Source organism: Vanessa cardui, chromosome 30 (assembly GCF_905220365.1).
Source record: "Vanessa cardui chromosome 30, ilVanCard2.1, whole genome shotgun sequence".
Taxonomy (NCBI): Eukaryota; Metazoa; Arthropoda; class Insecta; order Lepidoptera; family Nymphalidae; genus Vanessa; species Vanessa cardui.
Window position 1 is genome coordinate 3,737,149 of NC_061152.1, and position 25,929 is coordinate 3,763,077.

Consider the following 25,929-nt stretch of genomic DNA (forward strand, 5'->3'; position numbering starts at 1 on the left):
TCAAGGCAATGTGGAGAAGCCTTAAGGCTTATTTATGTGTCACATTACATCTTAGACATCACTACGGCAGCTAGATAGCTAGCTATCCCTCTGAGGTTTAAGTTTGAGTATAGAGTGAGCTAGTGTTGTTACAGGTGGTCGATATTTAAAGTGTTGTCTATTCATTCGATAAAAAACCATCAACCATATTTTTATACGATTTTATTTTATAAAATATCAGCTCGTCCTATCTTTTCGTGGATATACTAGAGATTCTGTCTCTGATTGACTTTTATTGGCAGATAGCTGATGAAATAAGGAGTAACAATTCTTGGTGATAGGGCTTTGTGCAAGCCCGTCTGACTAGGTACCACCCACTCACCAGTTATTCTACCGCCAAATAACAATACTCAGTATTGTTGTGTTCCGGTTTGAAGGGTGAGTAAGCCAGTGTAGCTACAGGCACAAGGGACATTACATCTTAGTTTCCAAGGTTGGTGGCACATTGATGATGTAAGGAATATTTAATATTTCTTACAGCGTCATTGTCTATGAGTGATGGTGACCACTTAACATCAGGTGGCCCATATGCTCGTCCGCCAACCTATAACATAAAAAAATCTTTTTAGTGTTGTATCACCATTGTCTTAGGCGGTTGTGACCTTTTACAACCAGGTGGCGTTTTTGTCACCCGCCTATTATAAATTAAACACATACATACATATACATATATATACACACACGCAAAAGTACAGAACACACTTGTACAAATCGCGATGAATATTATTGTATTGTGATAATTTAAACAACGATGACGTCAGTTCAGCTGATGACGTAGCTTAAATTATAATGTTCGCGACTTCCTGCTTAATGTCTCGGAAAGTGTTTTCGCCCCGTTAGTCTGGTGCTTTGTTTATGCAGCTCCAGATCTCAAGGTCTTAAGTTCAAACCGGAATTTAAAAAATACGAAATTTCAGTAAGTCAGACTTTGTCTGTTGAAATTGTTGTTTTATTTGCTTCCCAAACGTAACGCCATCTATAGGATTGATTCTAAACTAAAATTCTCTCGAATACACGCAAATATCATCAAAATTGGATTTTTTTTTCGTATAATTGGGAGGGAGTGGGGTCAAAAACTAGTGTAATACTTCATCATCATCATTACATAATATAAAACAAAATCGCTTATCCTTGTCCGCTGTCTGTCTATGTATGCTTAGATTTTTTAGTTTAATATCGAATTCTCAGATACACACAAACACACACACACACACACACACACACACACACACACACACACACACTCTCACACACACACACTCAAGCACATACCCATTCACTAATGTATAGTATTTAAGTCTAGTAATAGTTTTGTAATACCTTTTTATTTCTTTTTTTTCTATGGTTTATTTCAATTAATCACTATAACTGTTATGGAAGAGCGTGAACTCCTGATACAGGTATTATTATACTTACTAGGAGTTCTCAGCACCCTAATGTAAATTGAATATTTATTAAGCGAAATAAACTTATTATTATTATTATTATTATCTTTAAAATTGCGCAACGGATTTTGATGCGGTTTGTTAGATGTTCGCTGAACGTAAATTGCAAGTTGAAGTGTAACTTGCTAACTAGGGTCCGTTAAAATGAACGCTGGCTCGAATCGGTGGTGAGATAGAAAGACAATAGAAAGAGATGGGAGGAAAGAAAGAGAGGGGGGGGGGTAATATTGCCGGTTTCCTACGATTTCCAGTTGACTCGAAATCGTGAATGTAAGCCGCGATCAAAATACATGAAAATTCGTAAATAAATTTGAACCCTCAATCTTCGTACGTAAGATTCATAATCGCTTGTAATATAACTGAATTAGTTTTAAATGAAATTTCCTTAAATTACAAGTTATGCATTAATGACTAAAGAAAACTTAACGCATAACCTATCTATTGTAAGTAGGTTAGACATTACGAAATCTTATCGAGAACTCACTTAGTAGGTAATGTATTACCGGCCTTGTAACACGCGCTCATAACGACGCGTTAAATTTATTGACATTTAAAATTACGTGAAGTGATAATTAAAAAATATATTAAAAAGTTTGTGTTGACACCTTTGCCAAAGTTTTATAATAAAAAAAAAAATTAAAAAGTTCGTGTTGATTGATACCTTTGCCAAAGTTTTGTGAAAAAAAAAAACAATATTTACATTAAATAGTGTGCCTAATAAAGTGTTCCTTTTTTAAATTAAGCAGTTTAAGTTAATACCTTCGTGTGTAAAAAAAAAGTGCATTTGATTCTGTAAACTATTTTTAATCTTTATATTCCTATAAGACATTTAATTGTGTGTTTAGCAATGGCGTAAGGTTTGACAGTTTACATAGATAATAAATAATCAAAGGACTAAAAATAAGCGCGATATTAATCCTTACTGATAATTGCTTTTATGATTAGTTAAAAACTGTTTTTGAGTTATCAATAAGTATTTCATTGAAGGCCTTTCCGGTTGTAATTTATTATTATTTTAAATCAAATTAACACAAAATATACTTTATTCAAGTAGGCTTTTGAATCACTTTTGAATCGTCATTTAACAACTATATTAAGTGAAACTACCACCGGTTCGGAATGTAGATTCTACCTAGAAAAACCGACAAGAAAGTCTACACCTAGTTACTCTTTTTCAGCATTTAAAATACAGTTATTTTAGTTAAATACAATTATATATGTATATAATATATCCTGCCTGGAAATCAACAAGTATTAACTCCACGCCATTTTATCATCTATAAAATCTTGTATTGAATAATATGCTATATTTATAAATGTATTTTTTACAAATGATTTGAATTTATGAATCGGCATGGTTAAAAATGTCTGTGGTATCTTATTATAGAAGTAATAGATTGGCCAGTTTTCTTATTTGAAATAGACAATAATAGTTTAAATGATATATCTTAAAAGTGTCATCCACGGTTTTGATAGAGTTTTAGGGATCCATATGATAAGATTTCTTCAAGAATCTCATCAAAATCGATTCAGTGTTTTGGCTGTAAGCGTAAGATAGAGTTACTTTCATCGATCTTTGTAGTCATATCTTTTTTAATTATATGCAAATCATCACTACACAGTATAAAACAAAGTGGCTTACCGTTATCTGTTCTTATGTATGCTTAGATCTTAAAAATTACGCAACGGATTTTGATGCGGTATTTTTTAATAGATAGGGTGATTCGAGAGGAATGTTTTTGTATATAATACATGGACAATATAGTAAAGAAACACTGATAATTTGAGAAGTTACTAATGTGATGTCGTAAATAAACAAATTCTGTAGTATATTTAGTATCGGCATTGCCGTGTAAAGCTTAAGAGTTGCTAGTTATTTAATAATAATAATTTGTTTTTTTTTTTTTTTGAGAATAATACACGCTCATAAATTTAAACAAACATAGTGCAAATACAGACACAAGGGACATAATACCTTAGTTCCTAATGTTGGTGGCGCATTGACGATGTAAGGAACAGTTAATATTTCTTACAGCGTCATTGTCTATGGGTGATGGTGACTACTTACCATCAGGTGGCCCATATGCTCGTCCGCCAACCTATAACATGAAAAAAATACACAATTGTATATGATAAGGTGTATATTTCTTGTGACGTCACTTTATGGTCAGTGCCAACGACTTCATAGTGACGTCATCCTATGCGCGCGCATCACAAGGATCACATAGGTTTTTTTTCATGAGACGTCAAATAGAAATGACAAGAAACTATTTAAATCTATGCATATAATAAAATTGGAGTGTCTGTTTGTAATATTAAAATAGCCCTTTTTTACACAATGCATATGTTATACACGGTACATATACCAAAATAACATTTTTTTGTCCGTCTCACTGATGGTTTCGACTAATCTCTGGAGCGGCTGTACCGATTTTGATGGGACTTTCACTGCATTAAGAAATAACTAAGCTACAACAATAACTTCTTTTTAGATTCAAACTCCCACGAAATCGCGAGCACAGATTTTCACAAGAAATTCGAATCTCATCCCAAAAAACGAGCCTGAAATGTCAGAATGTTATACGTGATATTGTGGTGTATCAGTGTAACTCGACTGTCAATATTTCACGAGTGAGATTCGAAAGTAAATTCATACAGAATCGCACTGCTGTTCGAGAAAGTACGTTAAAAATGTTATGTTAAAAATAAAGCAACAAATATACAAATGCGCATAAAGATAACGAACTCCGTAGTCGAGTAACGTGTACACCGGTTTTCATGGGTACGCCACTCTGAGGTCCCGGGTTCGATTCCCAGCCGAGTCGATGAAGATTATCATTACTTTTATATGTTATCTTGGGTCTAGAGTTCGTACCGTCGTTACTTCTGATTATCCACAACACAAGTGTTTTAGCTACTTACATCGGGATCAGAGTAATGTATGTGATGTTGTCCAATATATATATTTATTTGTATATTTATTATTTAACATACTTTAACTTTATATATATCATACGATTCACTAATAACTTAGATAGATCGCGCACTACTAAGAGTTTATGTTTAATATATCTTCATCATTTCATTACATAGTATGAAACTAAGTGGCTTAGCGTTATATGTCCCTATGTATGCTTGGATATTTAGAATTACGCAACGGATATTGATGCAGTTTTTTTAATAAATATATTGATTAAAGAGGACGCTTTATATGTATAATACATGCATGATATAGTAGAGAAACACTGATTATTTTAGACGTTTTAAAGTGATGTCGTAAATAAACACATTTTTGAGCTTACATTTATTTTAACTGATTTAATAATAATAATTAATATGTGACAACATCACATACATTACTCTGATCCCAATGTAAGTAGCTGAAGCACTTGTGTTATGGAAAATCAGAAGTAACGACGGTACAAACACCCAGACCCAAGACAACATAGAAAACTAATGATAAAATCTATATCGACTCGGCCGGGAATCGAACCCTGGACCTCGGAGTGACATAGCCATGAAAACCGGTGTACACACCACTCGACCACGGAGGTCGTCAAACATTGCAAACGCTGCCTGAACCCTACGAGATAGATCAAAATAATGTATTATAGTATTGTAAAATATAGTTATGTTATTTAAATACTATTATATATGTATATAATATAATTCCGCCTGGAAGTTATCAAGTATCAGCTCCACGTTTTTTCTATCATTTATAAAATTTTGTATTGAATTATATGTTTTATTTATCAATATATTTTGTACAAATGATTTGAATTTATCAATCGGCAAAGTTAAAAATATCTGTGGAATCTTTGTCAGTTCGCAATAGATCAAAATAATGTATTACAGTATTAGATCTTAATAATATCTTCAAAAAAGTTCGTGATAGTATATGTCTATCTCTTAAGGATAACCAAACAATAACTATTTAATTTGTAAGACATTCTGTTGTATATTTCGGACGACCTCTGTGGTCGAGTCGTGTGTACATCGTCTTCATGGAATAGCCTGAGGTCCCGGGTTTGATTTCCAGCCGAGTCGATATAGATCACCATTACTTTTCTATGTTGTCTTGGGTCTGGAAGTTTGTAGCTGTCGATACTTCTGATTTTCCATAACACAAGTGCGTTAGCTACTTACATTGGGATCAGAGTGATGTATGTGATGTTGTCTCATATTTATTGTTATATTTAGTATTACTATTACACCCGTGTGAAGTCGGGGCGTGTCGTTAGTTTTATATATAAATAGACTTATCATCTACCTGTTCACCTGCATTATTAATCATTGCTAGACAAGCGTTATCATCGTCTGATAAGGATAAATCGAAACGTACTCGTTAAAGAACGAAATTAATTTCTTAGTACTATTTAATTATGTTAACGATAAAACTGTGTGCTTTTATATTATTGTATAATGTTTGAAATTACTTTTGTTTATCTACTGTTGTCATGGCAACGGCACGTAATCGAGAATCTTGTTAGTACTTAAATTTTATGATTAATTTTGTTGGAAATTTCAAATGGCCTTTCTATCTTTGAACTTGGAATTGACTGATTTATAGTTAATCGCCATCATCATTGCACAGTATAAAACAAAGTCGCTTACCGCTGTCTGTCACTATGTATGCTTAGTGAAATTACGCAACGGATTTTGGTGCGGTTCTTTTAATGGATATAGTGCTTAGAGAGGAAGGTTTTTGTATATAACACATATACAATATAGTAAAGAAACACTGATAATTTTAGAAGTTTCTAATGTGATGTCGTAAATAAACAAATTCTGTAGTATATTTAGTATGAGTATTGCACCATTGCGAAGTCGGGTCGGGTGATATGTACGTGATATACATGAAACTAATATCAATTTATTAATAAAGAAAGTGCTATGATATAAATATGATCTATAATCATTGCATGTTAAACACCTTAAGATCGCTAGTAATAATCAAACATCAAAATCCTTTCAATCATACAACGCGACGGCACTCAAAAACGTCTTCCAATACAAGATATAATTTTGATCTTTTTAGGAGTTTGGTTCTCTTTAGCTGTATATGGAATGCCTTTAACACTTGCCTTTCTTTCTCACGCGCGTTCGTGGAGGGAGGGGGGGACTTGTTACGTATAACAACATATGCAGGCTGTAAATTTCCCACTGCTGGGCTAAGGCCTCTCCTTTGTGGAGAAGGTTAGGAACATATTCCACCACGCTGCTTCAATTCGATTCATATGTGGCAAAATTGCGTTTAAATTAGACATAAGCAGGTTTCTTCACGATGTTTTCTGGAATGGAAAAAATAAAAACATTGGCGCCGCTACGAACGTGTTAATATAGATTTCGTCTCAAGATTGTAACGCTGTAGTTTTATCTATCTTAAATACAATACGCGAAGGTCTCTGTGCAATGCCTTTCAGGGTTTTTTGGTCAAGGTTATGTGTTTGTATGTGTTTTTTATCTGTATTTGTTTGTTATCTGTACTGTGTGAGTTAGTCAGCGTGTCACGAATATATAAAAAGTCATGTCGATTCTAATTTAAGCACCTGTTAGCCCCCTGGTGTTGCAGATGTCAATGGGCGATGACTGCCAACGCCAAAACGCCGAAATGGACATTTATAGCGCAGGGCGATTTGCAGGTTGCAGTGCATTGCATTAGAAACAGCGTGGTGAAATATGTTCCAAACCTTCCTCTTAATGGAAGAGGTCTTAGCTCAACAGTGGAAACTTTATAGGCTGTTAATGCAATAAAAGTCTACAATATATGTATATAATGAGGAGTCAGGCAGGTCAGTCGTGTGTTCGACGTCACACTCATATTGCCAGTAAGTTGGATAAATGAAACTTTTTGAAGCTTCGACGCATATATAAAAGCGAATTACGAATCACTGATTAATCACGAATCATACACAATTCCAGGATTCGATTCCGCGTTTGAAATCAAAACATTTTCGTTCAAAATCAACATATAATCTTTGTTTCAAAGCGATCATTACATCTGTAAGTTGAATGCCCCAAAGTAAATAAACTGAAATGGCGGAGTTTATTTGTTCAATCGTAATTTATTCATTCATTCACTCAATTAGATAGAAAACAGGTTGTTTTAAATCATTCGATTGAAAAGTGTACGATACTGTAGTACATTATCAACCTCAAAGGATTCAGCCAGCGTTTGCAATAAAGTAACAGCCTGGTAAATTTCCCAATGCTGGGCTAAGGTCTCCTCTACCATTAAGGAGAGGGTTTGGAACATATTCCACCTCGCCGTTCCAATGCGGGTTGGAGAAATGCACATGTGGCTGAATTTCGATGAAATTAGACACATGCAGGTTTCCTCACGGTGTTTTCCTTCATCGCCGAGCACGAGATGAATTATAAACACATATTAAGCACATATATAGTGATGCTTGCCTGGGTTTGAACAAATGTGTTTGCAATAAGCGCAAAAATGTGTTTATTCATGATATCACTTAAGAAACCTGCAAAAACTTAGTGTTTTTCTACTATATTGTGCATGTATTATACATATACACATTCCTCTTGAATCAATCTATCTATTGAAAGAAACACATCAAAATCTATATGTCTGTTACTGTTACTGTTTACTATGTAACTGAATTTGATGATATTCGTTATCAAGTAAGATTGAACCACGAGGATTGATATGAGCTACTTTTTGATACTTAACACATCACGACTAATCCATAAATATGTCTAAACTACTAGTAAATACGTAGTGTATGTAACATTATCTACGAATGTCTCATATATAATTTTATTTAAATAACATGTCTTTGTATTTTTTAAATGTTAAAAAAGAGTAACTACTGAATTTATTCTCACTAAAATCTACTTTTAGAAACGATGTTAGCTTAATTTAATTGTAAAATGACGATTCAAAAGTGCTTGTAAAAGCCTACTTGAATAAAGTATATTTTGATTTTGGTGTTATGGTTCGAAGTAAACGGAAATAAGTAACAAATAATGATGTTAAAATGTTATCTTTCATTGAAGTTTCAATTAATCAATTAATTATAGGTGATATCGGAAAGGACTTATGTTATTTGAAAATCAGATAAGATAGTAGAATAAATGTTATATATGTTGTACATAATTAATTTATATTAATTAATCTATATGTTTAAAAGCGAATTATAGTACGACACGACTTAGACGTATCATAGCAAATTTAATGAAACCGATTACTGCCGATTTACACAACCAATAGGAATAGCTCCTTATCGCGCCATTCGACGCTATTTGTCGCTATAGATTCCCGCGTGAGTTCAACCCGAGACAGCGAGTGCATGTAAATCGACGCGTCAAATTGACGAATTAGGTCATGTGATATTATAGGTTATTACGTTTGTGTAAAGATCATATTGACATAAGAAATAAATATTAATAATTTGGGACAGCGTACTTAATTCGGATGTGATCAGTTTTACGAACTTTGCCGATGTTACATCTAAGTTGTGTCGTACTATACCACTCAGCACTCAATGATTGAACATGGAATCTCAGAAACAAGAACACCTACAAATAAATTTGCCTAGTCGGTTCCTTATTGGGTGTAGACATCAAGGATTTTAGGAAACTTCTTCCATCAAACCACCCAAACTTCAAACAAAAACAAACCCCTGAGGGGGTAAAAGGTGAAATAAAACTAGTTTAAACGGATTTTAATCGCGTATATTAATTATTTTTAACATCCCTACGATAGCACTTTACAGCGTTCGTGATCACGGGTAGACTATCCGCGATTAAAATCTGTTTAAACTAGTTTTATTTCAATGTGTAATAATCGCGAAAATTTAAGACAACATTATGGGTAAAAGGTGGTTTGGAAGTGTGTGTTTTATAGTTCGTGCGTGTAAAGCCGCAGGTTCAGCTAGTATTTGTATAGATTTTACAACTTTAATTTCGCCCCATCCTTATCATAGTTTTGCATAAAAGATTTAGTTTCGATCAACAATATTAGATACATAATAAAAATCATAGGGGTTAAATAATATACATTTTTTTAAATTGCATTTGCCATAAAATGTTTTTCGATCTCGTGAAGAATATTTGTTTATCTCCGTTACTGCAAATTTACTGAAAATTTTCTCAGAAAACATATAGTCTAATACCAACGCTGATTTTAAAACTATTAAACGAAGTTACATGTCACCGTATGATTACAAAGTTCGTCAGATTACAATCTATTTCGTCAGATTGTTACTTCGATATAATGCAAACTACCGAATGATAATGGTGATATACGATCAAAAAGACCGGTCAATCAGGAAGAACTTCAGGGAGAAATTGTAATCTAACAGTTTAACTACGATAGATTACAATATAGCGAAAAATAATGCGCTAAATTTCAAACATATTTCACGGTTCACAATATTTCGACAGATTACAATCTGACGAAATAGATTGTGATCTAATGAATTTTGTAATCTTACGGTGACATATCCAATAGAATGTAACATACTGCGGCTTTGTGTAAGCCACTCATCAGTTATTCTACTGCCAAATAACAGTACTCAGTATTGTTGTGTTCCGGTTTGAAGGGTGAGTGAGCCAGTGTAACTACAGGCACATGGGACATAACATCTTAGTTCCCAAGGTTGGTGGCGCAGTGACGATGTGAGGAATAGTTAATATTTTTTACACTTACCATCAGGTGCTCCATATGCTCCTGCGCCAACCTATATCATGAAAAAAATCTCATATATACATAAATGTGAAAGTCACTCTGTCTGTCTGTCGCTCTTTCACGACCGAACCGCTGAACCGAATTTGATTAAATTTGCTATGAAGTAAACTGGACTCCAAGGACGGACATGGGCTACTTTTTTTGACACATGACAACCAAAACGCTTTACGAGCGAAGCCGCGAGCGACTACTAGTAATATATAAGCGATAACTCAAAAACAGTTTTCCAAATTTGAAATTGTAAAAGTTCCAGAAGTGAAAATCGGTTATGCAAATGAATTAGTTAATTTAAATGACACAAGTGAAAAGTGAAGTGATTTGTGGATTATGTTTAGCTGATTTTGGACATCGATCAATATGGATCAGGAGACGATGATGATGTCGAAAGTGAAGGAGAAGAATCGGAGGCGTTCCAGTATATTCTCGTTACTGAAACGTCAGAAGAAGTTGTCGAGACAGTTTTCAGAGCCGACGAAGATGTCGAATAGGAAGTTTTCAATCGATTCGGCGATTGTCAATCGTTTCAACGACATCGTCAACGGCGACACGAAGAGCGCCTCGGATCTCTCGCATTACGAAGGTTGGTTCGGTTTTATAGTCAGGGGTCTAAACGAACAGGGAACAGACATAATACAATGAGAACTTACATTAAAATGACGGATTTTGAGCTAGATAATATTTATATTAATATAGTCTGGACGCTCTATTTTTATCAATCAAAATATTATACTTAATTAAAAGTTAAACTTCAAGAAAAGAGCGTACTCCTTTTTGAAAGGCCGACAACGCACCTGTAAGCCCCCTGGTGTTGCAAATGTCCATGGGCGGTGGTAGTCACTTTCCATCAGGTGAGCCTCCTGCTCGTTTGCCACCTATGCCAAAAAAAAAGTTAATAATGAAATTAAATTTATTATAATTAACTATTAAACTAATAACAATACCGTCCATTTGAATTATTAGACTAAAAAATCAAATTAAATTGTAAAAATGCAAGTATGGAACTAAGAAAAAAAATTGTTATACGATATAGGGATACATAAATTCAGAAATATCTATTAATCGGTTGTACTTTGGGTTTCAGCTTGGAAATGTTCCACGCTGGCACTCTCTTGATTTTGGCTTTGCTTCTATTTCCTAATGAAAACTATGACATACAAGATACACGTATTATAATAGGCTATTTGACTGTAAAACTTGCTTTTTTATTCTAGTACAGATTTTACGGAAAATATCAAATTAAAAATTTATTAGCTCGCAAAAACGCTGCTTAGACAACATGGCGCTGCAATGCGGTCGGTGACGTCACTTGCTTGTATTTTATAGTACGATTTGATTTTTATTACTACTGATAGTATACCGAAATAAAATTCAATGAATAATAGGACACACGACACAGTTTTATATTATGGCTATTTGAAATGTATTCCACAGTAATAGCCTTGAGTATACCTCGGAAGATTTCTTCCAGCTGTTATTTCGCACGAGAAGTTGAATAAATATAAGACAGTCTATCGCGAACGAAATAGCAGCTTGGTTAGAACTCGTGGATATTAATCGATGAATGCGGGTTCAATCCCAGGCAAGTACCACTGAATATTCATGTGCTTAAGTTGTGTTTTCGGCTGTGAAGGAAAACATCGTGACAAAACCTGCATGTGTCAAATTTCATGGAAATTCTGCCACATGTGTTCCACCAACCCGCATTGGAACTCTGTGGTGGAATATGTTTCAAACCTTCTCCTCAAAGGGAGAGAAAGCAGTTGTTGTTGTTTGTTGTATTTTCTCTTACGATGAAAATGAAATTGAACGGTACGTATGTACCCGAATAACTACTTAGTTTCTTGCCGGTTCTTCTCGGTAGAATCTATATTTCGAACCGGTGGTGCGATTCAAAAGTACTACTAGAATAGAGTATTAATAATATATTAATATTTTTGAACACAGTACTTTCAAGATTCAGCATTTGATCCATTCATCCATCAGTGTCAAAAATATGATTTTTCTTCACACATATAAAAACATCAGGCGTTCATTGTGTATTATACACACACGCATACATTGTTATCACTCATGAATATTTATATAAATGCAAATTTTATTTATTTTTTACGAGTCAAAGTGCACATCGGTCGTTCACTTAAAACGATTTACAATAATTGAACAGAAAAGGTTCTAGGTCATATTTTGGCGTTAACTGTAAATATTATTAATATCATATAATTTGACAGCCTTTACCGCTGAGAACGATATGAATTATAAACACAAATTAAGCACATGAGCATGAGCTGCTTGGTTGTGAACCCGTAATCATCGGTTAAGATGCACGCTTTCTAACCGCTGGGTCGTCTCAACTCTATAGAGAAAATACCTTTTGTAATTTTTCAACAGCCCGTACTACGCTCGAGAGGAATACAATTTTTATATACATGTTAACAGCGCTACCTATCTACTTGGTGGTAGGGCTTTGTGCAAGCCCGTCTGGGTAGGTACCACCCACTCATCAGTTATTCTACCGCCAAATAACAGTACTCAGTACCGTTGTGTTCCGGTTTGAAGGGTGAGTGAGCCAGTGTAACTACAGGCACAAGGGACATTACATCTTAGTTCCCAAGGTTGGTGGAACATTGACGATGTAAGGTAATATATCTTACAGTGTCATTGTCTATGGGTGATGGTGACCACTTTCCATCAGGTGGCCCATATGCTCGTCCGCCAACCTATAACATAAAAAAAAAAAAATAAAAAAAGATAAAAAAAAATCGGTTTCAATAATTAACATCTAGGGACCCGAATATATACAAAAAGTACCACTGCATGCAAGACCACCTGAGGGTCCTCAGGCACCACCGAAACCACCGGATTTGACAGCCACAGTACTTGACTACCAATACACAGACTACCATTGGTTCCAAAGGACTCTGACCCATCGGATCAGAATTCATTTACACGGTAGCCACGGGCTAGCGTAGAGAATACAGTAGAGAGCTAGCGCGGGTAAGGAGGTTCGCCTCAAGATCCGTACCCAAGCCTGGCCTAGGCCAAGCTGGAAGACCCATATATATATATATAGTATATATGGGTCTTCCAGCTTGGCCTAGGCCATTATATATAGTATATATATATAATGGCCTAGGCCAAGCTGCCATAGTATATATATATATAACAAAAAACTATTGAATTACGTAAAACTGTCTATCAGTTAAATAGACTATTTGACTGGTTTTTAAAATCCATTTTATATTATTTAGTAGAGGTTAAAGAACCCAGTAAAAGTTGATTTTTTTATTTCTAGTACATATTTGCTGAAAAATATCATATTAAAAATTTCATATTTAAATAACGCGCGAAAACGCTACTTGGACAATATGGCGCTGCAATGGGGTCGGTGACTTCACTTTGCTGTATTTTAATCTGTGGTACATATAGTAGAAAAGCAAGGTTTACAAGAAAGTGACTTCATCATAAGCCCGGCTAATCAGGAGCGTTTTGTGTCACATGACAAACGATTGAAAAAATGCATTTTTATTTATTGATTTTTGAATAAATTAAGTATTATTTTCAAGTTTCGTTAGTAAATAACCATTTTTAAACTCATAATATACACTGTTTACAATAATTCACAATTTATTTTTCGCTTTGTCAAATAGCCTATTACAAACATATATAGAAATAATATACATTAAAACATATTCACCTGAACAAATAACTCCACGGTTAACATAGCGAATATATTATACGTATGTATCAGTGTTTCAATCTTTCGTCTTTATGTTTTTCAAATATTTATATATGTCGTTTGCAAGCGATCTTATCTTTGTATGACGCAACCCAGCTTAGTATGTTTACGAGTAATTGTTTATGCGTCATCTCAATTGAGTATCTACTATATTTTGGAAGGAAGTTATTTTATGCGGCTTGGGGGGCAATAAATGAATATTTATTACGTAAAACTATTTTTGCTAGTTTTTCACCCACTCCCTTATAAGAAATATGAGAATAAGCTGACCCCTTCCACTGTTTAATATTTATTACATAAGAATCTAAAGGAAGAAATGAATATAGGTTTGGTTTATTTAAATGTATATTTTAAAACTTAAAACGTTTTTTTAACAAAAGAGGTCGCTCTCTAAAATTGACACAGAATTAATTAATATCCATGTAAAATTGTTTTCTTACCTAAATTAATAAATTTATAACGATAATTATTATATGTTATTGGCAAATATCCAGTGTTTAATCGTTTTTTTATAAATAAGAAGATTAATATAAATTCTAATTGATATCAAAATATGTAAATAAAATTGCATGGTTGCATTTTTTGAAAAAATTTAAAGAACGTGATAACTCAAAAATGGTTCACTTTTGGATTATGCATATGGGGGTTAAAATGATTGCAAATAGTCACCCCTATCACCTCCTAACGGGTATACGTCGAATTACCAACAACCCTGTATATTACAAAAAGTTGATTAATTTATGTCTATTTATAATACAACAATATTACACTTAACTCTTGTATACACTTTAATTTCCCTTTCAAAGTTCCGATAATAGCTCCGTAGGCGGATTGTCATAGCTTGTTCAAGATTTCGAGCAGCATTATCAACTTGAGGTTAAAGTTGTTTGCTAAGTACTGCGTGGTTGGATTAAAGTGTTAGCTGTTCAAGGTCTTGGCCTCATGTTGACAACGCAAGGTGAAGGGCTTATAACAACATAACAACAAAACAGCCTGTAAATTTCCCACTGTTAAGCCTATTTACTGTTTGATAAGAAGGTCAGCAGTATTTATTTATTCAATGCATTTGACGATTTCCGTGGTCGAGTTGTGTGTACACCGGTTTTTATGGGTATGTCACTCCCGGCCGAGTCGATGTAGATTACCATTAGTTGTCTATGTTGTCTTGGGTCTGGGTGTTTGTGGTATCGTTACGTCTGATTTTTCATAACACAAGTGCTTTAGCTACTTACATTGGGATCAGTGTAACGTATGTGATGTTGTCTCATATTTATTTATTTAATGCTACACTGTATACATATCATTACAGGACTGTGTCCCAATTCAATATTTAAAAAAATCATTCAAAAACAAATTTAAAATATCTATCCATGTTATTATATAATACTAAATTGTATGTGATATATTCCAAGCAGCAATTATTGTTAGTTCACTCATACTGCAACAAAACAAATCCACTCTGTCTGCTATCGCATTGAGAGTACGTAACGTGCGCGTCAGTGGTGCTTCCTTGAGCAACTTGGTTCGCCCGGTTTCTGGTCGAACATGGGAACGCTGCTCCAATGGGGTTTGGTGAACTGCATGTAATAAATATATGTATATCCCGCTGAGTTTCTTTCGCCGGTTCTTCTCCGGTCCGAGGTGTTAAATTCCGAACTGGAAGACTTTAGACTATCAAGTGTATACGCTTCTATTTTGAAAGATTTTTTACTTGACATGTGGCAGAATGTCGTTGAAATTAGACACATGCAGGTTTCCTCGCGTAAATACAAAGTAATTAATGTAAATTCAGTGGTGCTTGCCTGAGTTTGAACTCGCATTGGTTAAGATGTGAAGGTCGTTAGTAACTTAGCTTCACACCAGTATAATAACGGTATAGTACGACACAACTTAGATGTAGCATCGGCAAATTCAATAGAACCGATTACTGCTGATTCACACAGCCAATAGAAATAGCTACATCGCTCCATTCGACGCTATGCGTCGCTATGGATTCTCGCGTCAGTTCAACCCTAGACAGCGAGTGCGTGTAAATCGACGCGTCGAATTGACGAATATATTAGGTCACATGATATTACAAGTTATTACGTCTGTGTTAAGATCATGTCACATGAGAAATAAATATTGATAGTTTGGGATAGCGAACTAAATTCGACTCTACGAATGTTGCCGATGCTATATCTAAGCCGTACTATGCAACTTTAAGATTGACAAATAAAGATACAAACCAATATTCTTGTTTAAGTTTAATCAATCAATAGATAGATTTATTCTCTTGATTCAATCTGTTTATCAATGGAAGGTTTAATCTTCTTTTTAATCCGTTGCTTATTTTAAAAGTTCCAAGCGTTCAGCGGGAAGCGACATCTTTTTCCTGTATAGAGAACAGAAAACCGAAACCTCTTTCAAATCCATTGCGTAGTTTTAAAGATCTCAGCGTACGGACGGGAAGTGACTTTGTTTTAAACTGTACAGAGATATATATGTTTTGATGACATTTTTAAAGTACTGTAGTGTACAAGAGAAACTAAAGAATAGGCTATTTGACTGGTTTTTAAAATCCATTTTATATTATTAAGTAGAAGTTAAGAAACCCAGTAAAAGTTGATTTTTTTATTTCTAGTACATATTTGCCGAAAAATATGATATTAAAAATTCCATATTTAAATAACGCGCGAAAACGCTACTTGGACAATATGGCGCTGCAATGGGATCGGTGACGTCACTTTGCTGTATTTTAATCTGTAAACATATAGTAGAAAAGCAAGGTTTACAAGAAAGTGACTTCATCATGAGCCCGGCCAATCAGGAGCGTTTTGTGCCACGTGACAAACGTTTGAAGAAATTCATTTTTGTCTATTGATCTTTGAATAAATTAAGTATTATTTTCAACTTTCGTTAGTAAATAACCATTTTTAAACTCATAATATACACTGATTACAATAATTCACAATTGATTTTTCGCATTGTCAAATAGCCTATTGGGTTATTTGTTAAACTTGGCGATCACCAGTGTAGTAATCTGTACATCAATACTAATATTATGAATACAAAAGTAATTCTATTTGTTACGATTTCACGGCAAAACTTCTGGACAGAATTTGATGAAATTTGGTGTGAAGCAATCTCGTACCCCAAGAAAGGACCAAAGATTAAAAACAAACAGCAACAACAAAACAGCCTGTAAATTCCCACTGCTGGGCTAAAGGCCTCCTCTGCCTTTGAGGAGAAGGTTTGGAACATATTCCACCACGCTGTTCCAATGCGAGTTGGTGGAATACACGTGTGGCAGAATTGCTATGAAATTTGTCACATGCAGGTTTCCTCACGATGTTTTCCTTCATCGCTGAGCACGAGATGAATTATAAAGACAAATTAAGCACATGAAGCAGCGGTGCTTGCCTGGGTTTGAACCCGCAATCATCGGTTAAGATGCACGCGTTCTAACCACTGGGCCATCTCGACTCGAAAGATCTTCTGACTCCAAAGATTAAACCACGAGTAAAATCGCGGGCGGTAGCTATTGTAAATAAGTTTTCGTAGATCCATCAGCTAATGCGATTCCATGCTATATTGCTTCCACTAATATATCGTCTGAGTGTGTGTGTTCGCTATATATAATGACTAGATCTAGACTAGACCAGCTAGATTCCCGTAGTTAATACCCAGCACCTTCCAACAGAATTAGCAGGTGCAGCCTCGGATACGGACAGCGAGGGTTCGAGGCCAGGGATGCAAGACAGTCAGAATACGGACGACCAGGGGCTCAAGAAGGAAGACATCATCGCCAGGATAGAGAGCTTCTACGTTGAGGATCCAGATATCGAAATTGGAGTGGTGTGTAATATTATCGATAATTAATTAATCCAAACAATTTGGGTACGACCCTCTAAATATTAAACCTCTATTAAGCAATACTTTGTCCATTCCACGATTCGAAATTCTATTAAATGAAATAAACGTACCTCATTGGTCGACGCGTGACTAGACAATTCCAAGGTCACGCTTATTAACCAATAAGCTCACAGGAAAAGTTTCTATGGAAGCTGGTGTCATGTACCGTAGCAGTACCGTTGCGAAAGCCGTACGGCTTTCGCAACTATCGTCGGTGTTTACAGATTTTTTAGCGCATAGGCCACTCGATGGTAAGTGGTCACCATTACCCATAGACAATGGCGCTGTAAGAAACATTAACTGTTCCTTACATCGCCAATGACTCAACAATTGAGTTTCCAACAACCTTGGGAACTCAAATCAAATCAAAATAAACTTTATTCAAGTAGGCCTTTACAAGCACTTTTGAAGCGTCATTTTACTATTAAGTGAAGCTACCGCGAAGAACCGGCAAGGAACTCAGTAGTTACTCTTTTTTAACATTTAAAAAATGCAAAGTCATGTAATTTAAATACAATTGTTTAAATAAATGTATCCTGCTTGGAAGTCAACAGGTATGTTATGTCCCTTGTGCCTGTAGTTAGATGTATGTTTGTATTTCCAGGCGGGAGAGCTGGTGGAAGAAGTAGCCGAGGAAAACAAGTCGTTGCTATGGTTTCTCTTGAAGCAAGTGAGACCCGGGATGGATCTGTCGAAAGTGGTGCTCCCGACGTTCATCCTGGAGCCAAGATCCTTCCTCGATAAGCTGTCTGATAATTATTATCACGCGGACTTATTGGCGCAGTAAGTTGAAATAAATATTGGGCAACATCACATACATTAAGATCCCAATATAAGTAGCTGAAGCACTTGTGTTGTGGAAGATCTGAAGTAACGATGGTTCAAACACCCAGACCCGAGATGATATGGAAAACTAGTGAACTTTGTCCATATTGATTCGGCCGGAAATTGGACAAGGGACGAGTGGTGTACCCATCCAAACCGGTGTACACACTACTCGACCACAGAGGTCGTCGTGTTCCAGTTCATCCCCTGGCCTTTTAAATCTCTTGAGACTATCAGGGTTTCATTCAATTTGGTTCTGGTTTGGTTCTATGTGTACACGGTATATATACTAAAATAAAATGGTTTTCCAAATTTAGTCTGTTTGTTTGTTCCGGCAGTTCTCTGCAATGACTAGACCAATTTTGACGCGGCTGTCAAGAAAGCTAATGTTATAAGGAGTAACTTAGGCGATAACAATAACTCTTTTTCGTAAATTCTAACTCTCATAAAGTAGCTGGCATAACTAGTCGTGTCACAGGATTAAATTTATTAATACCTAAAGCTACCATTGTGTTGAAATGTAGATTAATATCGAGAAGCACCGAAGACGTAGATGTGGCACGACCATTATATTTTTATTCCTCATCTTGCAGAGCGCAATCCTTAGAAGATCCGTACCAAAGATTTAAGGGGGTACTTAGATGGTACCTCTCCGGGCTCTATCGGAAGCCGAAGGGTTTGAAGAAGCCCTACAACCCAGTGCTGGGCGAGACATTCAGGTGTTGCTGGCGACACAGGAACAACGAAACGTACACTTATTATGTCGCTGAACAGGTAAATGCACTTTAAGGGTTCCGTGCCCTAAGGGTGCAATGGAACCGTCAGACCATCTGACCGCCTGTCAATTTATCACCATACTGTACCTCAAGAACGGTTAAAGTTAGACTGTGGACAATTTTCACAGATGATGTGTTTCTGTTGCCGGTAAAAAATAGAATGGAATTAATATTTAAGGACTCTTCCACACAACAGACATGATTTTTTGCAGTTTTAATAGATAATGGTACAGAACCCATCGTATACGAATCCGTCTCATATTAAATTTTGTCGTGATTCGAAAATCGATGATTCTTTGTCCAGTGGCAAGCACTGAATCAAGATGCTTAATATGTGTTTATGTCTTTCGTGATGAATTATATAGATTAAGATTAAGCACATGAATATTCAGTGGTGCTCGCCTGGGTTTAATCTCTCTGCAATCATCGGTTAAGATGAACGCGTTCTAGCCACTGGACCATCTCGCCTGAGTAATTGATCTGCTGATAAATATTTGATCATTTATGTATTAAATACATAAAGACATATAGTGTTGACTATTCCATAAAAAGGAACAGTTCTTCAATGATGAAAATATATCAGGAAAAGAAAATATTTTTTTAGAAGAAGCATCGAATTCTAGTTTAATTTGTTAATAAAAAAAAAGTAAAGTAACAGCCCGTAAATTACCCACTGCTCAGCTAAGGCCTCCTCTTCCATTAAGGAGAAGGCTTGGAACATATTTCATCACGCTGTTCCAATACGGGTTGGTGAAATACACATGTGGCAGAATTTCGATGAAATTAGACACATGCAGATTTCCTCGCGATGTTTTCCTTCACTGAGCACGAGATGAATTATAAACACAAATTAAGCACATATATATAGTGGTGCTTGCCTAGGTTTGGACCGGAAATCATCGATTAAAATGCACGCATTCTAACCACTGGGCCATCTCATCAGTGTACAATAATATATGTTTTCAATTTTCTAGGTGTCCCACCACCCACCGGTATCAGCTTTTTATATATCCAATAGAAAGGAAGGTTTCGTCATAGAAGGCAGCCTCCTGGCGAGATCTAAGTTTTATGGTGAGTAAATTTATGATAATACTAGTGTTCGACGGCGGCTTTGCTTGCGTTTTAGGGTATTGGTTGTCAATTTTTAAGCAAAAAAGTAGCATTTCTTCTTGAAGTATCACCGATCTTTAATTTCAGTTTAATCAGTCGTAAATCTTAGAAGATTTCTACAAACTTTCAATCCCAATTTTATCCCCTCAGGGATGGAATGTATCGAAATCCTTTCTTATTGGATGCCTACGTCATAATATCTGACTGCATGCCAAATTTGAGCCCGATTCGTCCAGTGGTTTGGGTTGTGTGTTAATAGATAACTGTGTTAGTCAGTCAGTATTTAGATGTTTCAAACTTGCCTCTTTAATATAATGGCTTATTTGGCTGAAGATATAGAGGTCTTGGGTTAAATTCGTGGAAATGACTAGGAGTTGGTGCTGTTTGGTGGTTTTTTGTGATATAAAATAGAAAGGGAAATTTTGCCACCTTTGGTAATTGGCTACCATCCACAGACATTACATCGCCAATATGCTACCAAATTTGGGAGCTAAGATGTTACGTCCCTTGTGCCTGTAGTTACACTGTAGTAACCTTCAAACCGCAAAACATACTAATTACTGTTTGCTGATAGAATATATGATACCAGCCCAGAGGGGTTTGTACGAAGCCTTACCACCACATGAGTTTGGTGATTACGACCGTAAATATGTCAAAAAAGGTTTTTGTTTCTTTAATTGATTTCAAAAGCTCCTATGTATGCTTAGATCTTTGAAAATATTCAATGAATTTGGATGCGATTTTTTTTAATAGATAGATTGATTCAATATTATTATTATTATATATATAACACATGCAGAATATAGTAGAGAAACACAGGTAATTTAAGTTTCTAAAATGAAGCCGTTAGACGTAGCGGTTTGTATTGTCTAATGACGGAAAAACTGTGAACATTGTAAGATATTCTGTAGTATATTTAGTATCAGCATTGCATGTTCGAAGCCGGGCAGATAACTAATACAAAATAAAATTATAATGAAAAGTACCGTTGACAAAAAAATATATTTAACGTTTTTATTTTCAGGTAATTCAACGTCGGCCATTTTGGAGGGATGCGCGCGGATACATCTCCTAAACTGGGGGGAGACGTACATAACGACAGCTCCGTACGCGCACTGCAAGGGTATCGTGATCGGGACCCTGAGCATGGAACTCGGAGGCAAGGTCGGTGAAGGTCCAAGTTTTAATTATGATCTAACGACTCAGAAACCTGAGAACCTGTTACCACTGATTTCCTGGACGAACATAGTTGATAATATTGTACTCGTGAAGAGTGGTTTCCAAGTCAAAGATCTTCAGTAATTGAATTAATTAGAAAAGCAATGTACACGCATGTAGTTATTCTTTGGACTTATTAAAGATATAGATTTTAATTGCAAGCATAAAAATAATTACAGAAAAATATATTAAACAGTTTTTGAGTTATGAAAGGGTCAAAAGTGGCTCCAAATGGTTCGTGTAAAATTACACACGGTGCTACTCGCCAGTTCTGGTACCTGAACTTGGCTGACACGCTACCGCATGTCTAGATGACTCGTTTGCAAAATTGATTTTGGGTCGTCATATTCACGAAATAATATAACAAATCTATAGCTGGATTCGTATATTGATTTGTAATTATATATGATGTGGTCACACACGATAGAGATTGATCGGTATGGTATGGTCGAGATTAAATGCTCAAATTAATTTGGAAGGCATAATAGTACTACACGAATTGGAGACCCATAACCTAAGACAACACAACAATAATAATTACAATACAATAACAACAATCACAATATAATTTACATCTTAATCTTATTACGTTCAATATATTTACATAGAAATTTACAAAATGGACTAAACACAAACAATAACAAACATTCAATGTTAATAGGGCGAGGGACTTTAGGAGGGAACGTCATATATAGGATGAATGAGTTTGGGATAGGAGAACAGTATATGGGATAAGGAACCTTCGTTTAGACCACATTCACAACAAAGAGTGACCTATAACCTTAATTTTTCGCTGTATGGGATGTATGGGAGTACATGCATAACGTTACAATATATTATAAGACACTTCTGTCATATCCGTTTTGACAGCTGTCATTTCTTGTTTCTCTAACATGGTTCTCGCTTGCCATCCAGAATCTTAACTCTAAATTAAGTGATTTCAATCAAAGTATTTAATTAGGACATGTATAGTCCTAGTCCTAAATATATAATAAGTCACAATTGGAATTTTTAAATTATTTAATACAATACACTGACAATGTAGTGTAGACAAAGAAACGCTGATAACTTTAGAAGTTTGTAGTGTGATGTCGTAAATTAACAAATTCTGTAGTATTAGCAGGGCCGTATTTAGGGGAGGGCAACCGGGGCAACTGCCCTGGGGCCTCCACATTAGTGGGGGCCACAGTTTTTAGCAAGTTAACAAATACCGAGATATAGTCGAATTATAATAATGTTATTATTTAATATTTTAAAAGTTACCGATACAAGTAAATAAATCATTGCTTACTGATTGAAATAAATAAAAGTAATCAATTCATGATAATATAATTATTAGGTGGTTCACGCTTCTGTTTGTCTAGGGCCCCCACTGCTTTGTGGCCCGGGGTCCTCCAGACCTTTAAATCCGACTCTGAGTATTAGCAATCGGAAGCGGGTTGTGAAGAAAAAGTACAAGTCAAGTATATTTAGTATCAGTATTGCACCCGTGCGAAGCCGGGCTGACCGCTAGTTTTATACAAATTATACTCATATCATTTTTGAAGTCGATTTGAATAATTTTAAAATGTATTTTATGTATGCGAAACTATTTAAAATTGAAAACAAAGGTGTTCACATACAATATAAAGTTCTATACAAGAAAGTATACAAAATACGTCACGAGTCGTACAATAGAGTATAATACGTCTTGTGTAACGCGATGCTCTATTTCGCGTAACCTCCCATCGCCTCCGTGGCGCAATTGGCTAGCGCGTTCGGCTGTTAACCGAAAGGTTGGTGGTTCGAGCCCACCCGGGGGCGGCAAACAATTTTGTTATTTTTTTTTTTAAATATATATTAGTATCTATTTTAAAAAGTTAAAATTATTTTATTTATGTATATTTTTTACCGACTTCAACGATATATATATATATTTTATTTTTTTAAGTCTATTTGGGTGCCATTTCTGTAATGGAAAATATTCACTAACTCTTTGTTATATAAGTAATCAGATTTCATCCGCGTGTTAATTACTAGGTTCTAGGTTTTAGGTATAAAATAGTAATCTAGGTCCTTTCTTGGGGTTACAGCTTGTTTTATTTTGAGTTTTATCAAAATCGGTTCAGTAGTTTGCCGGTGAGAGCGTAACAAACAGAGTTACTTTGAACTTTACGAAATTCGTTCTTATTCATTTGTTTTACCGCTTTCATGTATTATTAGTGAACCGTGCCGACTTTGTAAGGAATATAAATATAATAATAAAACTTTTTGTTAAAATTAATAATGTATATTGAACTGTCAGGTGAAAGCCGTGGGATCAGTTACTATATATATATACAGTTTCGTAGCTAGGTGAGGAAGGGCCCCGCTGCTTGGAAAAAGAATCGGGCCCTCACCCCCTCTTTCCTATCCCTCTTTAACTAAAAATTACCCTTTAAAATAAAACTATAGATACGAAATAAAACATATTGTGCAAAGGGTTGTGTTTTTCTAGCTTCAGAAGCTTAAGGTTTAATTTAGAGGCCCCCCTGAACTTCGGGGCCTTGGTGGACTTGCCCTACGATAGCTACGCCACTGTATATATACCCAAAACTCAGGAGTACAGTGATGGTGTAACCTACATCCGTGGTAGTAATTCGACCACATATTATATTTTTAGACTTAAGTTGCCATGATTATATATCTTATTTAAACCGATCATATATCTTTTAATTTCAGATACATATAATATGTCAAGAGACCGGCTACCAGGCTGATGTCGAGTTCAAACTAAGGGTGAGTTTGTTCAATTAAGTTATAATTTACTTGATTCTATCATTGTACATAATAATAATAATAATTTATCGGTGCAAAAGATATATTACAAAAATAAGCTTTTATATATATGTCGGCGCGTAACCACGAATATAAGAAAAACAGGTGTACAGAAATGATTACATTAATAATTTGAAACTGCTTCATTGTTATAACATAAGTTAGTACACATGTATTAGCGCACTAACTTATGTGCTACGATATGTCATTTCAATTCTCAAGGTCACTGGGTCACTATGACAGAAATCAGTCAGGACATCATCATTAATCCAAATTAGAACGTAAATATATAACAGGCCTTGCTTACCTTTATTGTCTCCCCCCTTTTTTCCGCTGGAAATAGGGGGTAAATGGGACTCACAGGTGCTGAGTGCACCGCTATATCTACTAAAAAAAAAGAATCATCAAAATTGGTTGGCGCAATTTTGAGTTACTCACCTATTGATCGCGCACATACATAATGTAAATTTAAGACTTATATCGTTTTCATATGAATACCATCATCAGAATTGGATGAAATTAAAATGGCACCACACGGGAAGCACTAGCTTTCAAACAAAAACAAAATTATCAAAATCGGTCCACCCAGTGAAAGTTATGAGGTAACAAATATAAAATAAAATACAGACGAATTGATAACCTCCTCCTTTTTGAAGTCGGTTGAAAACCAGCGTAACCTGTCAGTCTCTTAATACATCAGCTGGATTATTGCCTAATGTAATAATTGCATTTTGTAATATTCTTTGTTTCCAGTCTTTCCTCGGCGGTGCTGATCAAACGAACGCGATATCCGGTCGGATAAAGCGCGGGAAGGATACCATCGCGACGGTGGAGGGGTACTGGGATGGAAAAATCGATATTAAGGATAAGAAAACAGGGGTATGTCCTATTTGCCATATTTGGTAGGAAGATTAAGTGCCTAACTTGTGTGTATGCAGCCGTTTCTATTGGCAGAATCATTATCATTACACAGTATAAAACAAAGTCGCTTACCGCTGTCTGTAGCTATGTATGCTCAGATCTTTGAAATTACGCAACGAATTTTTATGCGGTATTTTTTAATAGATAGAGTGATTCGAGAGGAAGGTTTTTGTATATAACACACGGACAATATAGTAAAGAAACACTGATAGTTTTAGAAGTTTCTAATGCGATGTCGTAAATAAACAAATTATGTAGTATATTTAGTATCAGCATATTCGAACCGATTGTAGCTTCACTTAATTTGTTAAATGACGATTCAAAAGTGCTTGTAAAAGGCTACTCGAATAAAGTATATTTTGTAATGACTTGATTTGGTGTCGATGATTTTAGTGTACCTTTATTGAAACGTCATGTGTAGCTGAGATGGCCCAGTGGTTAGAACGCGTGCATCTTAAC

The 25,929-nt window shown here is 35.3% G+C and overlaps 1 protein-coding gene and 1 non-coding gene across 2 annotated transcripts in view; both read left to right on the forward strand.

The window, feature by feature from the left end:
* LOC124542158 (oxysterol-binding protein-related protein 8) overlaps positions 1-25,929 on the forward strand; it is a 48,776-nt gene that overhangs the window by 16,106 nt on the left and 6,741 nt on the right. The window contains exons 9-15 of the mRNA XM_047120094.1: positions 17,613-17,767; positions 18,429-18,607; positions 19,243-19,423; positions 20,400-20,496; positions 21,560-21,699; positions 24,454-24,510; positions 25,303-25,428. Coding sequence (XP_046976050.1) covers positions 17,613-17,767; positions 18,429-18,607; positions 19,243-19,423; positions 20,400-20,496; positions 21,560-21,699; positions 24,454-24,510; positions 25,303-25,428 — 935 coding nt within the window. The remainder of the gene's footprint in view (positions 1-17,612; positions 17,768-18,428; positions 18,608-19,242; positions 19,424-20,399; positions 20,497-21,559; positions 21,700-24,453; positions 24,511-25,302; positions 25,429-25,929) is intronic.
* Trnan-guu lies at positions 23,483-23,556 on the forward strand. The gene has a single exon. It is a non-coding gene; the product is annotated as a tRNA-Asn (tRNA).